The 16,745-nt window shown below is 35.9% G+C and overlaps 2 protein-coding genes and 1 pseudogene across 2 annotated transcripts; 1 reads left to right on the forward strand and 2 right to left on the reverse strand.

The window, feature by feature from the left end:
- Nucleotides 1-818: 818 nt before the first annotated feature.
- Nucleotides 819-1,742, reverse strand: LOC147551783 (cytochrome b561 and DOMON domain-containing protein At5g47530 pseudogene; annotated as a pseudogene).
- Nucleotides 1,743-6,397: 4,655 nt separating this feature from the next.
- LOC147551784 (uncharacterized) lies at nt 6,398-9,315 on the reverse strand. The gene is made up of 3 exons (XM_086671315.1): nt 8,946-9,315; nt 7,446-8,035; nt 6,398-7,355 (listed from the first exon to the last, which is right to left on the reverse strand). The coding sequence occupies exons 1-3, from the start codon at nt 8,983-8,985 to the stop codon at nt 6,501-6,503; spliced, it is 1,485 nt and encodes a 494-aa protein (XP_086527441.1). The 5' UTR covers nt 8,986-9,315; the 3' UTR covers nt 6,398-6,500.
- Nucleotides 9,316-9,582: 267 nt separating this feature from the next.
- On the forward strand, nt 9,583-15,900 carry LOC147551785 (ADP-ribosylation factor-like protein 8a). The gene is made up of 8 exons (XM_086667745.1): nt 9,583-9,650; nt 10,102-10,239; nt 11,441-12,152; nt 14,114-14,195; nt 14,276-14,308; nt 14,489-14,610; nt 14,892-15,053; nt 15,448-15,900. Exons 3-8 carry the CDS (start codon nt 12,115-12,117, stop codon nt 15,563-15,565), a joined length of 555 nt encoding a protein of 184 aa, XP_086523871.1. The 5' UTR covers nt 9,583-9,650; nt 10,102-10,239; nt 11,441-12,114; the 3' UTR covers nt 15,566-15,900.
- The last annotated feature ends 845 nt before the right edge of the window (nt 15,901-16,745 follow it).

Genomic DNA, 16,745 nt, shown 5'->3' on the forward strand with positions numbered 1-16,745 from the left:
CCTGGCTGCCTCTTATTGATAATGTGGGCGCTTTACTTTAAGCACAAGGGTGCGTATAACCGTACGACCGGTAAATCAGTTAAGCTTGACTTCTCCATCCTCAAGGTGTTCGACGAAATGCTTAGAGAGTTGATCTCTCTTACAATTGTAATGATGAAAACAACAATTATTATAATTAGAAAGTCGATCAATCCATCTATCTATCGATGTCTAACGAGTTCCTCTAGCAAGCAGCATTTCTTGAAATTGGGTCTCTTGATACTGCAACAATTGAGTACGACTTTGCAACTTTAGCTGTTCATAAAACCTTCTTATAAATTCTTCAGCATCTCCATCAATTGAGTGTCATTCTTATAATTGTTTATGTGATTCATCAGTTTTGGTGTAATAATGATACAATATAAAATGATATAGTCATAAATGATTATCAAAGTATATGGCATGACTGAACTATATATAAATCAAATATTGAGTAGATTTAATCTCACATAAATAACAGATGATTCAAATTATAATTTGAAGTATATTGAGTTCAAAATGTTTATGGACATATTCATCGATTTTCTTCTCTTTAATGTGTTATGCTACTTCGGGTTTTACGTATAAAGTATTCAATTTGGCTTAAATTTATTATATAAAGAATATCAGCTAGATTGACAAGAATGGAAAAAAGTACAAGAAGATTTCAATTCAAAAGTTCACTTTTGATTGATCAAAACAGAATGTTTGGAGACATATTAGACCAATTCAATCCAAAAAAGAAAACATAAATTCCAACAGGCTTGTTACATCAAAACTCCAGTAAATAATTGTGAAATCTAGACCATGACATCAGGTGTTGATAGCTCAGTGGCAGTCGTGGTGTTCTCGTCCTCCCTGTCCTCCCTGTACATAATTACCACAACATAGATAAAATCTAGAGCAACGAATATGACACTCAAGGTATTAATTACTCCTCGGTAGATATTCACCCACTTCTTGTCTGGATGTAATATATCAAAACCCTTTAAAACGTTCAAAACACTCAACACAATCACGACATAACCCATCAATTGATGATAGACATTCCAGTAACATCTGTACTTGTGGTCTGGTTTTGGCCTTAGACACATTGCAAGGACCTGTAGTGTAGCGAGAGCAAAGAGAGCATTGCCGATATTCCTGTGAGCGTTGTATTGAATGCCCGAAGATTTCTTACCCAACACTAGACCAGTTGCCCACCCACCAACACCAACTGCATAAGCAGTCGTCTGACATGCTATGTGCAAGTAAAACCATGCCGGCCCTGCGGAGTCGACTCTCTTCAAGTTCCTTGCAATCATCACACCCAACGGCATTAGTATTCCCCAACTCACGGCATTTAACATCCCATGTACATTCTTGAGTTTAATTCTTGGATTTGCTCCTCCTTTTGTTGGTTTTGATATGTATCCTGAGAGAAGATTAAGAGAACCAAAAGACCCAACATTGGGTCCTGAAGTACGGTGCATCCCAGGAGTTATTCCGTCAAGAAGAGGTCCATCTTGCCATAACTGATTCATAGTTGTAATGTTATCGTCTGGAAGTTCGAATGTTGCAAATATAGTGATCTCGTTATTTGCGTAGGTTGCAGATATATCATGAACAGGGAAACTAAGAGGTCCCTGTTGGAGTTGGGTTGTGTAACTATTCAATGGGGAAGAGTAGGCATGCATTGAACCATTGGGACCTTGAAAAGCAACAAAAGCTTGGGCTCCAACCATACCAGTTGAAGAAGTAGGATTGATTGCCCATGCAACCCACGTTGAAGCAGTTATATTTGCGTGTCGATAAGCTATATCAACAATTCTTGTTGATTGGTTGAAATTCCAATGGATGAAAGAGTTGAGAACAGGAAGATCATTGCAGAAGTTGTAAACATGGGGGGTTTTATCGCCAAAAGAATAGGTCGAGCAAGTTTGTTGTAGTAGTTGAGCAGAGGATGATGAAGATGAAAACAAGAGAAAAATAATGAAAGATGAGAAGAAAAAAGGTGATTTGAAAAGAGAAGAAGACATCTTAATATTGATGGATGGTAGTGATGATCTTTGAAGAAGAAGAAGAACTTAAAAGTTGTGGAAGATCAGTAGAGACCAGGTAGTAGTTAGTAGTAGTAGCATGGGGGTCTTCTATTTATACAAGTTGGAGATTTTTTTCCTAAAACCAGTTGAGTTTCTAATTCCCATCTTTAGCCGACACATAATCCTAATTGGAGTAGAAAGGAATAACGAATTTGGTTAGTTATTAGGATTTCTAAGTAATCCTAATTGGAGTAGAAAGGAACGACCCCAGTTGGACCCTATATACTACCACCTATATATCCAAACGGCAACCTAATAGCATCTCCAATGCAAAACTCTAAAAACACTTTATTCATCTTATCGTGATTATCACATTTTTGATGTATCAATATCAATGTGATGACTATCGTACATCGTAGTCAATTTCTAAAAAAAAAAATTAATCAATATTGAGAATTCGATATACTATTGATATTATTTTTGAACAATCAATCAAGTTTGATATTATTTTTATTTTTTGTTTTCATATTTATTTCGATATACTATTTGATTGAATGAAATTTTAGCCAAGATTGATGCCGAACTATAACATGTACTAAAACATTGCTTTATTGTACTAAAATATTCTTGTATAATATGGTTATATGAAAAGGTTACATGTATGCTTTTATATATACGGGAATTTTAGATGACAGCTAAACGCATGTCACCAGAAGGTAGATCCCGCCGTTGTGGTTGATTACATCTCAATTTTACGAGTAAAGTGCTTTCGAGCATTCTCCGAGTATGTGTGTAATGTGAAATCTATTTTGTGAGTTCACATCACGTTGGGTCGAGCTTACTCAAGAAGTGCATCCACAGTGGTTCTCATTTTCACACATTTGGTTTGTGTTAATTCGGCCACTTTGATGAGATTTCACCTTTTTTCGTTCTAAATGCTAGGGATTTTTTTTTAAGTTTGTCTAAATTTTGAAGTTTAATGAAAAACAATAAGAAAACACCAAAAGAGAAAAAGAAAAGAAAAAGAACTATCAAACTTCACATTATTAAACTCTTCAACAACACAAACAAATACATTATTCCCATAAAAAACAAATACATTAAACTCATCAACATTTATGCAGAAAAGAATTAGGAACTACTCTTCACAATATTTTTTCCAAAAACATTTAGACATATTCACATACTAAATCTGCATGTAAGAATTCCAATTGAAAAAGATTACATGACATAGAAGTCAGACGTAATGTGGAGCACTGGTATCTCACCATGGAAAATGTCGTTCGATCTAAACCTGAAAATGAAAAAAATAATGTCAAAATTAAGAAAACAAAATCTAAAAAACTCAAACAACCCTAATTGAAATGAGAGACTAACTATTGTAGATTTGAAGAAAAAGTTATAGTAAATTACATAAACAACAATGCACACAGATACAGAGGGGGAAATGGGAGATTAAATCAAATATGAAATTTACTATGTGTAACTATCATATTACAAATTTGATCCAAACCTTTAAATAAAAAATTGATTAAATTATCATATTACACATTTACATTTGAACCACAGAGAGTGACAAAGAGCATGATCAAATAAATTTTTTGAGAATTGTCATGAAATGAAACCTTCTCCAAATCACATGAACGAGGGAAAAGAGAAGTCACCAAGGTTGTGTTTGATAGGCACTTTTCCCGGAGAAAGTAGAATTTTTTCTCAAAATATCATATTTTCCTTGTGTTTGGTAGTCAATTTAGGTTGTGTTTGATAGACACTTTTTCCGGAGAAAGTAGAATTTTTTTCTCAAAATATCATATTTTCCTTGTGTTTGGTAGTCAATTTAGAGAAAGGGAAATTTAGTGTCACGTGACTTTTTTTTCTAAAATTTCCCCAAAAGAGGTGGAATTATTTACCCTTCTCCAACGGAAGAAAAACTTCTCCTTCAAGCAACAACCTCTCTACTCTTTCTCTCTCTAGATAAAGTAGAGAGAGAGAGAGAGAAACAACAACCGAAGAGCTGCTTCAAATTTCACACTTGAAGCCTCATCTTCATTTCTTTTTTAAAACAAAGAGATTAAAGAGAATTTTTTGCATCATCTAAATCTGATTTAGTTTCAATTTTACTCTTTTATCTGATCCTTCAAGAAATGGAACTCTCTTGGCTTGAAGGAGGCAAAAGATTAATTCAAACAAGTAGTTGAACTTCGTTTAGATCAAAAAAATGCTCTTCGGGAAGAGATTTACCGTCTAAAAGAAGAAATAAATTAATTGATCAAGTTGAGTCTGTTGGCTTTGAACCAGATTCCTTCAAGTTGTCTGTGAAGAACTTGAAAAATGAACCCTCGATATTGAGAGAGACCAGAATGAGAGAGATGAAATATATTCTCTTCCACAAAAACTCGAACACATGGAGAAGCTTTTACAAACTAAGTGGACTTCCTGGTTTTCATCCTATTTCCTAATCTTTTCAGCAAGAAATAAAACCTTTTTAATCAATTTTGAAAGAGAAGACAGAAGATGTTAGAGCTATACAGTAGGTTCTCACTAAATTGACTAGTTCATTTGCCCCAGATATTGTTGTCCTCAATTGTAGCCATCACTTTCTTAGTATTGATATCTTCCACTATTGGTCCAATGTCAAGAGGAAGAGTAACCAGGTATGGAGAATTTGAATGCTATTGTTGTTAAATTTGTATGCCATTGTTGTTGAAACTTGTTGACATTAAAACCCAAATATGATGATTTTTGCGTTAAACTAGTTGGATTTTTTTTCGTTACTAAACCGAATATTACAAAACGAAAAAAATTAGGAAGCAATATATAATTTTTCTTCATCAACCAAAAATGGAGAGTTTGAAAATTCCAAATTGTTTCTCTTAGCGAACCAAACATTAGAAATGTGGAAAATATTTTTGGAGAAAATGTTTCATTGTGAAAATAATTCTCGAAGAAAATTTTACTCTATTATTTTTCCATTTCCCGACTTGCTATCAAACACAACCCAAATGAATCTAAATTACATAAATTTAATTTATTGATGGAAGATAAACCATGGGAGAATATGAGGATGTCCTATCTGCAAAATGTATAACAAACTAATAATAAGATTTTCTTAGATGAATGGAATGGAGGACATGAACATGGAGACTGAATAATACGATTTCATACCAGTCGTGGGATGTGATCTCTGTCAAATTTCCAATGAAAATAGACGGCCAGACTTATCTCCAAAATAACTGACTGAGCTGTTTTAATATAATAGATGAATGACCATTCTATTGACATTGGTTTTACCTTTTTGCTTCAGCTACTTTTGTAAGAAGCGTCATATCCCATAAGCATGAGATGTCTGTGCAACATTCAGAGCATTAAAGACACAAACACGCACAATTGCTAGTAACTGTGTAAGCATAAACATCATGACCAAATAGACCCACACATCATGACCAAATAGACCCACACGTGTGATTTAACACAACAGCGTTAGCCACGTGGGATCTACCGCGCCCGTAGGGCGCGGTTGGTTTTAGTGTAGGGCAAGTAGTTAGAAAATGAAACTAAATCTTAAATGGTTGAGATTTTTAGGGTAGTTTTTTTTTTTGACGTGGCCAAAAGAGAGATTTTTAAATTTTGATGTATGATTCGTGGAGTATCGTTTTTTCAAGAGACTATAACGGAATATTCAAAAGCAATTATTTGTTGACATTAGTATCCTTTTTTTAGTCTATTTACATAAAAAGATTTTATCCGTCGGATGTGTTTCCAACCAAATCTCTAAAATAAAAAGGACGGTCAGACTTATCCCCTGGATAACCGACCGAGCTGTTTTAATATAATAGATGGTTTCCAACGTGTTCTAAAAAGTTGACCTTGTTGATATCTAGCGGATATTGAACCCTTTATGTTTGTTGGGAGAACCAGCTCCTTCGGATGGATTATAAGAAAAAGTCGACAGTGTGTATTGTTACGAAACAAAAGGAACACTTACTAAGTTGCTAAACTCAAGAGATACCGAACGAGTTATGTGCAAGTAAGAAAAATATTGGTGCAAAATAGTTTTTATATTAATCCATATTACCGAAATCTAAACCATGAAACCCTTTCGACAACACCAAAAGCATAAAGGTTAATAGAATCTCACCCACGACTAGAAAGAAAATAATCTTTGCACTATGTATGTTCGAAAGAAAAGTTGGAGGGTTGGTTTTGTAAACCAGATGGTGCCCTTATCTCCGACAATTTTATCGTCGCTATACTCCTTCCACCCTAGGAAATTTTAAGGACATTATCGGAATTCCGGGCTCCGTCTCCCGTCGGTCTTTCCAAATTTTCTTTGACAAGTTTGTAATTCTAGTGGTGCCTTTAACAAAAGAGCTATGTCAACTACATTAACAGAAACCAGACATGAAATAATCAAGGGTCACATATTATGATACAAAACCCAAAAAAATAAAACACTTGTGATCAATTTTGATCAATAATCCCAACAAAGGGTAGCTTCCATTTTCTATGCCAGTAAATTGACACTCTAGACCACAAAGATAACCTAAAATACTGTTCCAACGGTTTATCCACCACTCCTCCTACTGTCAACGGCAACCAAACATACCTCGACTCTTTCAACTCTGTCGGGTTCCATCTATCTGCCATGAAAATGAACAAACCGGAGATTCCCTGCAACGGCAATACAAATGTGCTCTGCGCCAAGAATGTTGTATGTCTGAGTACTCTGTTCCCTCCTACACAAGGATTTCCTAGTGTCTCCCATGGTCCCATGATTGATTCTGCTGCATGGGTAAGAGCCTGATTAGGAGCCCACCCTGAACAACCCGATGTGATCATATAATACGTTCCTTCATACTTGAACAATGCCGGAGCTTCTCTATGCTGCCCCACGAGAATTCTACTCATTTCGGGTGTAACATCGAGATAATCTTCGGTGAGTGGCCCAACATGAAGTTCATAATTGTTTTCTGAAGAATATATTAAATATGCCGTACCATTGTCATCCTTGAAAATAGTCATGTCTCTGCTGTCAACCCCGTGAGGCCGTTTGCTGTAAAGGTACACAAAAGGCCCGTTGGGCTTTTCACTAATGGCTAAACCGACAGAGGCTTTGGTGTAATTGCGATCATCGATATGCATCCACATAACATATTTTCTTGTTTTATCATTGTAAATTACCTTGGGTCTTTCTAGCACGTTAAGTTTGTAAAGGTCGTGAGTTTCGTTCTTCTGTTCACCTGCAAGTACAATACCCTCGTTCTTCCATGTCCATAAGTCCTTGGAAGAGTAGCAACTTACTCCAATTACGTCGACCTGAGATAAATAACAAGGTCTTTCAATATACTTTTCGCTTTAAAATTCCACTACCCTCCAAGATTTAAACCATTTTTAATTTGAACTTACCCGTGCAGATGCTTTTTTGTGAGCATGGTAAGTGGTCCCATTTTTGTTCTCGCCATACCAATAATACGTTTTCAAGCCTTCTACATATAAAATTCCTCCTCCATGAGCTTCAACCGGATCCCCATTTGTGTCCAACCACATTCTCCCTGGGTAAAAATATAAGCCATCACTGTCATCTTCCTTTGTTGGGTCAATAGCCATTGTCCGATCAGGGAAAAACAAATGCCGAAGTTGAGAATTCTCATCAAGGAACTCTTCCATAATAGTGGCGTGTCGCCTTGACTTTGGTTTCCGCTTAATAGCACGAGGGGATCGTTTCCCCCTTGGTGGTGGGACGTAGAAACTCTCCTCCTCAATCTTTTCTAATTCATTGGTTAGTGAATTGTGATTGAATCTCACCTGGATGTCTCTTCCAACTCCATCTCTGTTAGAAGAGTAGTAAAAATGGAGCATTAGAACAAATCCCACTAGGCACCACACGATAATAGGGAATGAACATCTGCTTCCAGCATCACCATGGAGAGCGGGCAGTTTCCTGTATTTGTTCCCCATTGTTATGTTTTCGACCCTCTTTCTACCCCCAAGTAATGCTGCAATCAAGAGAGAGAGAGATGAATAAGATCGTCCAAGTTTGATCCGTGATTATTATACTGGCAGCATTTATAATATCCAAAAACACATCTGGATATTGGATTTGATTCTATTATCTGAACTAATTTTGAAATTGACTATACAAATAGCTACTGTAATGTGGTGCTTGTTTATTTTCTCATTGTCTGAATTGGGTACGTCTGACTCAATCAGACCCGAAACAGCTCAAAACAATCACTCAAACAAGTTAAACATCACGAGTCAGACAAAAACAAACATTCTAAAATCTAACTAAGATCCAATACAACGCTCGAGGAAGATTTCAGATATGACTCAAAAATAAAACAAAATACTACCAAAGTGACATATTTTTGTCAAACATTCAAATAACCACAGACAAACCCAACTATTTTTTCTTGATTTTAAACTTTGAACAATAAGGATTCAGCAAACTCTATAACAATCACCTGAGCAAACACCTAACACACATGGTAAATCCAAAACATTCCCCATTAAAACAGAAGAAGGAGAAACCCTAATCAACTATTTGAAACAAATTGAAGCACACCCAGAAGATACATAATGAGTTTAAGCTTCAGGAATATGTAGAGACAGACTCATAGGCTCCAATAATGAAAAACAAAACAAATTATCAAAATTACACATACCCATTTAATTATCAATGCCAACCACCATAACAAAATCCTAAATCTCATGTCTAAGATCCATAAAAATCTAATTTTGAAACAATCTTAAAACCCAATTATCAACTCATATGAACAAACTCAAGAACACCCAAACTAAAGTTAAATAACCAGATTCTAATTTTTTGAATTAACTACTGAATCATCTTCCACAAAAAAAATAACAGTGAACTCCAGAGAAGAGAATTGAATTGAATTGCTTTACCTGAAAACCTGATCTTCATAAAATCAAAGGCTCTGGACATTATTTTGTTGCAATCTACATAATTGACTTACCCAAGTAATCCAATCTATAAATGAAGTTCATCTAAACCCTTCATAGAGTCTAAATTCCCCACATTGAAATCATGTATGACCCAAAAGGGCCAAACCCTTGATTGCTTTTACAAGTATAAAAAAATTCAAAATGGGTTTTATTATAGAAAGAGAAACTGACTAGTGGTTGGATTGTTACTACTTCTTTTTATATGAAAATTATTGGCTTTTTTCCAGCTTAGCTGTAGTAGTAGTACTATTGTGGCCTCCATTTTCCTTTCATCTTTTTATTTTCTACCAAACAACCCCTCCATAAATAAATATTTTTTTTTTGTGTTGACATAAATAACTGAAAATAATCATTTGAAAGATAGAAGAAATATTTGGCAAGAGGCAAAATCACAATTTTGGAGATTTTTACAAGACAAGGGAACAGTCTTGATAAACTTCAAGGCTAATGTGAACATTTACAAATATTCTTCAAGCAAAAGAGACTTTTTTCTTTTCATGTTCCATCCTGTCAATAATTTTATAAGTGTAAAATATTAATTTTAATTTTATAAGTTAAAGATACACATAAGCAAAACATGCAAGTAATCGACAAATGATTTGTAATATGTTAAATAATGCATGGTTTGTTTGTGCACACTACTTTGTAGGAGCAAGTCCAAGGGAGATGTGGCCCTTAATTCAAATTAAGGGCCCAACCCCCCCCCGGTCTTTCTCTTTGGAGTAAGGGAGGATTGGGACTAAGCCCCAACCCAAACGTTCAGCCGGCCCTTATTAGGGACCCGCTGATACTCCCCAACAGACTGTTGGGGAGTCAGATCCCACGGTGGGATTATTTTTTTTTTCTTTTTTTTTAAAAAACAAAATAAAAATTACTCATTAATTTAAAAACTTAAAAAAACTTAAACTTAAAATAATCCAACACATTAATTCAAAAACTCAAAATTTAGTATGGTGGTTGGAAGGGTAAAAAAGTGATAAATTCAATTTCAAATTTAAAGGTTCGAGACCGCTCACCCTTGGAGTTGATTTTGAGGTCCTTAAATTTGAATGAAAAAGTGAAAATAAGGGTCCGTGACCGTTCAGCCTTGGACTAGCTCTAATATGTTAAATAAGTTATGATTGCTACCAAGATTTGATACTACATCACGAGGATTTGAATTGAAGGAAGCCAAAGGTTTATATTACCAGTGGAAAAATACATATGGAGTTTAAATGGTAACGGATCTATTCAAGTAACAGGTACCCATGGATTTGCAAAAGAAAACCAATGTAGGAGAGATGATAAGTTTCCGAGTTTCTTTAAGAGTTAATTCCGTTTTGACACTCAATTTATGACCAATTCACTGTTTTGGCTCCCATAACCAGTTCGTTTCGACTCTCAAGAACTAAAAAAAATTAATTTTTTCCAGAACTACCTCTAAAGGCCAAAGGGGAATTAATTCCAAAAAAATTTAAAAACATAAACGCTACTTGATCTCCCCCTCACTCTTTTATTTCATCACCTCTCTCCTCCACTTCATCTCTCTCGTCACCTTATCATCTTTTCTGACGAAGGGCGCCGACCAAGTTTTTCGACGACCTTAAAAAAAAAATTATCCTCATTTCTCTCTCTTCTTCATATTTTTCTCTCGACTGTTCTTTTTTCTCTCTCTACTCTCCTTGCTCAATCTCTCTCCGCCCTTACTCCGGCAGAGGGGCGAAGCCCCTTCGCTGGAGATACTAAACCTAGACTTTCAAGGTATGGAAAACCATACCTTTAAGAGTCGTCCGGATCAGGATCTAGCACTCCAGATCCACACTTCTCAGACTGACGAAGGTTTGGGAAAACCAGACCTTCGAGATCTGGTGTTTCCCAAACCTTGGAGGTCTTGGTTTCCAGATCTCTGGTCAGCGAGGTGCTCCTCCTTTCGCCGGAGAGAAATAAGGAGAGATTGGGAAGAGAAGAGAAGACTGAAGAGAAAAAAAGATGAAGGAAAAGAAGAGAGAGGGGAAAGTAGGAGAGAGAGAAAAAGAAAATTTTTTTTTTTTAGTTTGAAGGTTGCCGAAAAATCTGACCACCGACAACTTTCGTCAGAGAAGATGATGAGGTGGCGAGTTAGATGAAGTGGAGGAGAGAAGTGGTGAAATGGAAGAGTGAATGAGAGATGAGGTGCGTTTACGTTTCAAAAAAAATTGAAAATAATTTTATTTTGGCCCCCAAAGATAGTTCAAAAAAATGATATATTTTTTTGCCCTTTAGGGACACAATTAATCGGCCGGACACTTATGAGAAAAAAACAGTGAGTTTGTCACAAATTGGGACCAAAACGAAATTAACTTTTAAATCAAATATTTTCAATTATTTAAACTTATTGCATTTTATTCTTATAAACCGTGGCAAATTCAGAAGTTTCTTGCATGGGAGGCTAGATATTAATGTTCGACTAAATCTAGACTTATGTAAAGCAATGTTCTCCAAAAATAATTTAAACTAAAATTACATACGAATGATATATTAGTATCTTATTAGACCAAAAATTTATAGTTGAAGGATTGGTCCGTATTCGAACGCCTGTTTTGGATTTCAGACGGATTGATTCCACACCTTTATAACGAGGTGCCAATGGATGTCTAGGGTCAATAGAAATAGATCGCAGTCAATCTCCTTCGTCGGGTGCTAACAGTAATTTTTCGGGTGTTTTTAACCGGTCTATGTGAAATTCAACATAGATTTTGTAGGCAGAGTATCTTTCAATTTAGTGATTGGTGGTCCAGCAAAATTGTGGACAAATAGATCTGTGACAGCAAGCAAGAGTGTGATTGTATTTCCGTAATTTAATATGAAAAACAAGGGCATTTCTTTAATTTGAATTATTTCCAAAAATATACTTTTTATGATTCATTTGTAGCTGGAAAAAGAAAAAAGGATCAATCTTCTTCATCATCATCTGCTGGTCAATTCAATTCATGAGAGAGCAGAGAAGAAGAAGAAGAAGAAGCAGAAGAAGAAGAGCCTCCTCCTGATCTCTCCTCTCTCTCTCTACCTTCTCTCTCTCTCTCTCCGGCAGATCCCATTACCTTTTTGCTTGATCTCCAATTTCTTCATCGACATTTCTTAAGTTCTAAAAATGGGGTTGTGGGATGCTTTTCTCAATTGGCTCCGGAGGTAAATTCTCTCTCTCTCTCTAGGATTAATCTATTTTTTCTCTGGATTTTTGGTTCCCCATTTTCATCTTTTCATTAGGTTTGTGAACATTGGTTATCTTCGTCTTGGTTCCCATACCACCGGTGGATAATTGAGGGTTTTTAGTATGAGTATTTTGCGTTGATTGATTTGAAGTTTGATTTCTGTTAGGTATTTTCCAATTGAATTGAATGTTGGGGTAGGGAAGATTTTAGAGTTAGCTACTAATTTTTCTAAATTTGGGGATGAATCTGATGCTATGATCAAGATTATGATGCAGATAAAAACGTGTATAGTCAATTTTTCCCTGAACAATCTTCAGGGAATCATTATGGCAGAGACTTGCTCTTGTTATTTTGAGACAATTAAGTAATGAGTCTTAGTTTTTCGTTGGATCTCCCTGAATTGATGGGGATCTTAGGGTATATAAAAGAAAGCAATGCCTTTTTTTATGATTTTCCGCGGGCGGGAAGGGATATACATATCTGAGGGGAAATTTTAGACTATTACGCGATATTGTGATGTTCGACCTAGCACGTTGTCTTCTTGTGTTGTGTTTTGATATATTTATAGTAATGTCACTGTCAGAATTTTCAGTTCATCTAGGAATTGTAGTTACTTTTCTGATATACATATCTGAGGGAAAATTTTACAGACCATCATCTTGGGAAAACACAGTCGTTCACCAACCTTCGCAGTAAACAATGTCCTTGCCAGCTTACCATTATGGTCCTCTATGTTGGCTTTCAATCTGGTTTTGTTTTCTTTTTTTCCTCTAGGGAAGCCCTACTCACATAATCACGGGTCACCACCCATTTCGAAGCGTAACAGCTAGACACGAGGTTGTCTCTGATAGAAAACGTTAAAGACATTAAAGAGTTTGCTAAAAATACCTCCTTAGTGACTTGGGAATTTGAGAACACGGAGGGTGCTTGGAATAGAGATGAAAGTCATTATGATTTCTTGTTCCTAAAAATACTTTATCTCTTAGGTATCGAAAAGAATTGGAAATTCGAGCTAGTTTACATTAGGCGAAGTTTAATGTTGTGGATAGAAACAAAGTATTTCACATAGTATTTTCTCCATGATAGATAAAGTTCAAGAGAAAATAATGAGTTAAACTAATGGCCTTCTATTGGTTGAGCTATCAAAATAGTTATCAGTTATGGTGATGGCTCTGCTTTCTTCCTCGTAAGAGTATCTTAGTTATACATGTTAAGGTGTCGTTTGATTTTTTGTAGATCTGAATTTGAAATCTGAAACGATTATTTATGTAGTTTTAGTTATTTTGCATGTTTTTATCTTAAGATCTTGAAACAAGTCTTCATATTCAATGCATATGTTTTCAACTTTCAAAACATGTGTCAATTTGAAAAGAAGAAGACTTGTTTTAAGGCCTGAATTGATTAGAGAACTGAACACATGCAAGCACTCAAACTATACAAGGAAATTACGCATTATTTATCTCAGATTCAGATTTAACAAAAGAACAAACATCACCTAAGTGAGAGTCGTACAACACTTAACCACGTGATAATTAACCAACAACCATGTCACAGTATCCTATACCCCCATACCAACATGCAAAGTGCATTATAAAAGGTTGAAGTAATAGGTTAACAGCTTAGATATTGTCAAATAAGTTACATACATGTTCGATTTGCTCATAATATATGTTAGAACTCGTCAACCAATATCTTACTCCTAAAATCATCATCGATCATAGCGTGTTTTCCCCTCAATTTGATATTTCTGCGAGTTTCAAGTTTTTATCAGGTATTAGATGGACTGCAGAACTTCCCCCTTTACTCAGTTTGATATAAGCCGTTTATGTGAACTCTGACTAGAAGTTTTGAGATCTACAGAGTTGTTCCAGGCTTCCAGCTACTGCTTCAAGTTGCAAAGTTATTATGTGCAACTCACGGATTTGCTTTCTTTTGCAGCCTCTTTTTCAAGCAAGAAATGGAGCTTTCTTTGATAGGACTACAGAATGCTGGAAAAACTTCACTTGTCAATGTGGTTGCAGTAAGTAAATTTTGCTTAAACCTTCTAGCTATGGAGTTCTGATACTAATACTCTTTTGTTTCTCTCCTGTTCATTTATAGACAGGTGGATACAGCGAAGACATGATCCCTACGGTATGTAACTCTCTGTACTTGGGAAACAAGATGTACTTTTAATATTTTCCTTAAGCTAATGGGCCTCATGACAATTCCATGTTTTAATATCTTATGATATTTCTCTTGTATGACGGGAAACGTTTAATCTAAAAAAATCTGCCTGAAATAATGATTGGTATTTCATTTTGTGACTTACAGATAGGATTTAATATGAGGAAGGTGACCAAAGGGAACGTCACAATAAAGTTATGGGATCTTGGAGGTCAGCCCAGGTTCCGCAGCATGTGGGAAAGATACTGTCGTGCAGTTTCCGCTATCGTGTAATGCATCTGCCTTTTAATTTATTATTCTAAAAGCAGGTTTAAATTTCACTTTTTTTAAATCACACGACCAAACCTAATTTTTTAGTCAAATTTCAAAATGTTAGTTTTGTCTGACTCGTTTGAATGACTAATTTGCGCTGATTTTGGGTCCATTTGAGTCAAGCAATTCAGATATAGACAATGAAATAAAAGAAACACCTACATTTCTATAAAATGCTCTTAATGTGGATTAGTTCTTCAAAGTTTTGTTATGTCTGATTTTATCTTATTTCTTATAGGTATGTTGTTGATGCTGCTGATCATGATAACGTTTCAATCTCAAGTAGAGAGCTTCATGACCTCTTGAGCAAGCCCTCTTTGAGTGGCATCCCATTGTTGGTACTGGGTAACAAGGTCGACAAGCCTGAAGCTCTGTCGAAACAGGCTTTAACTGATCAAATGTAAGTAACTACTAATGAAACTTGTATTTTATCAATCAGATAGAAAGTAGTCTCCTCCCGGCTTTCTTGTTTTGTTTATGATTACTTAGTTTTGGGTTTAGCCGTTATTTGAATAAAAGTCTCACACTCGCTGACTCGCATGCTTCTATTGTTTAATAAATCATGTTTTTCATGTGACTGTTACGATCATTATCAGGACCATTTCTACTGTTATAACTCTTTCTCGAATGTCAAATAACCAGTGTAACGACTATTTTGCCGTTTCACTGTTTTTCCCTTTTGTTCCTTGTTCTTGAAGTACTCCATTTTGATGAAAAAGAGTTTTCGATTATCACGGCCACGACCCTGTGTCCTTATAGTGTAATTTACATATTGGTTTATGCTATGTATGCAGGGAGCTGAGGTTAATAACTGATAGAGAGGTATGCTGCTATATGATTTCATGCAAGAACTCTACCAACATTGATTCGGTTATCGACTGGCTTATCAAGCATTCCAAATCCAAAAACTGATAACTTAAGATTTTATCTCTTCGCGTACTTTTAAGATGTCAAATGCTTCAAATTTCCGATTACTGATAAGATTTGCTCGTCTTTATGGTTGTTCATGACCAGTGTCCTCCGTCATTTCCTTCTGGGGTTTCTTCCTTTTTTGAACCTTCCTGATTGTAGTAGAGATTCAGGGAACTTTCAGCTACATGTCCCTATCAGTTGTTTTCTTGTTTCGTCGTAAGAATGTGATTGAATTGTTATATGTATTGTTGCTGATCTGTGAATAGCATTAACTATTATGTGTCTCGGTTGGAGATATTCCAATGAAATGGTTGAATCTGATTAAGGGTGGTCAATGGTTTGGTATTCAATATTTCGGAGGCATCCGCTAACCAATCAGGAGTATTTAGTTACGGATTAGCTCAGCATTTTGCCGGTTTACAATTTGGGAGGGGCTAACAACACCCTCCCAAAGTGCTGTTGGCACCCGGATTGCACATGGGACTATGGTAGTATGGGACACCTCCCTATGAGCTATGACCCTATCTGTGCTTTGGCTGGGTGCCAACAACAGTTTGGGCGGGTGCTTTTAGCCGCACCCTTACAATTTTACTGGACCTTTGGCCAAAGGTCGCGGCTTTGGAGAATAAAGAAAATTCTCCGGGGAATAAAGACCTTTCTTAAAATTAGTCAAATAAGATTGACTTTTATGTTTCTTTTTATCGCTAAGGGGCTTCTAATTTTGGGAGTTCAAAATAAAACAAATTTTAGAAGGCTCCACCATCTCATCACCTCTCTCTACCACCTCATCTTCACGCCCTCTCATCATCTTCTCCAGCGAAGGTCGCCGACCGGCTAATTTTTCGGCCGGCGACCTTCAAACATTAAAAAAAAAAGAGTTAATTTCTATATGGCTCCCTACTTTGTGACCAGCTTCCTTTATGACCCTCTTTTTTTCGTAAATTCAAATATGGCCCCCTATTTTCAGGCAAATGTCATAACTACCCCTCTTATTAATGTATTTTCAAAATAAAATAAAAAACAAAACCTAAATTCCACCTCACTTCCTTCTCCACCACTCATCTCTCTTCACGTCACCTATCTCTCCAACTCACCCCTCTCTCTCTAAGTCACCACCCTCTTCTCCGATGAAGGTCGCCGGCCGGAAAATTTTCTGATCGGCGACCTTCAAACTTAAAAA

Source organism: Eschscholzia californica, unplaced genomic scaffold, assembly GCF_041429995.1.
Source record: "Eschscholzia californica isolate CP2 unplaced genomic scaffold, dmEscCali1.0.p SCAF_3, whole genome shotgun sequence".
NCBI lineage: Eukaryota > Viridiplantae > Streptophyta > Magnoliopsida > Ranunculales > Papaveraceae > Eschscholzia > Eschscholzia californica.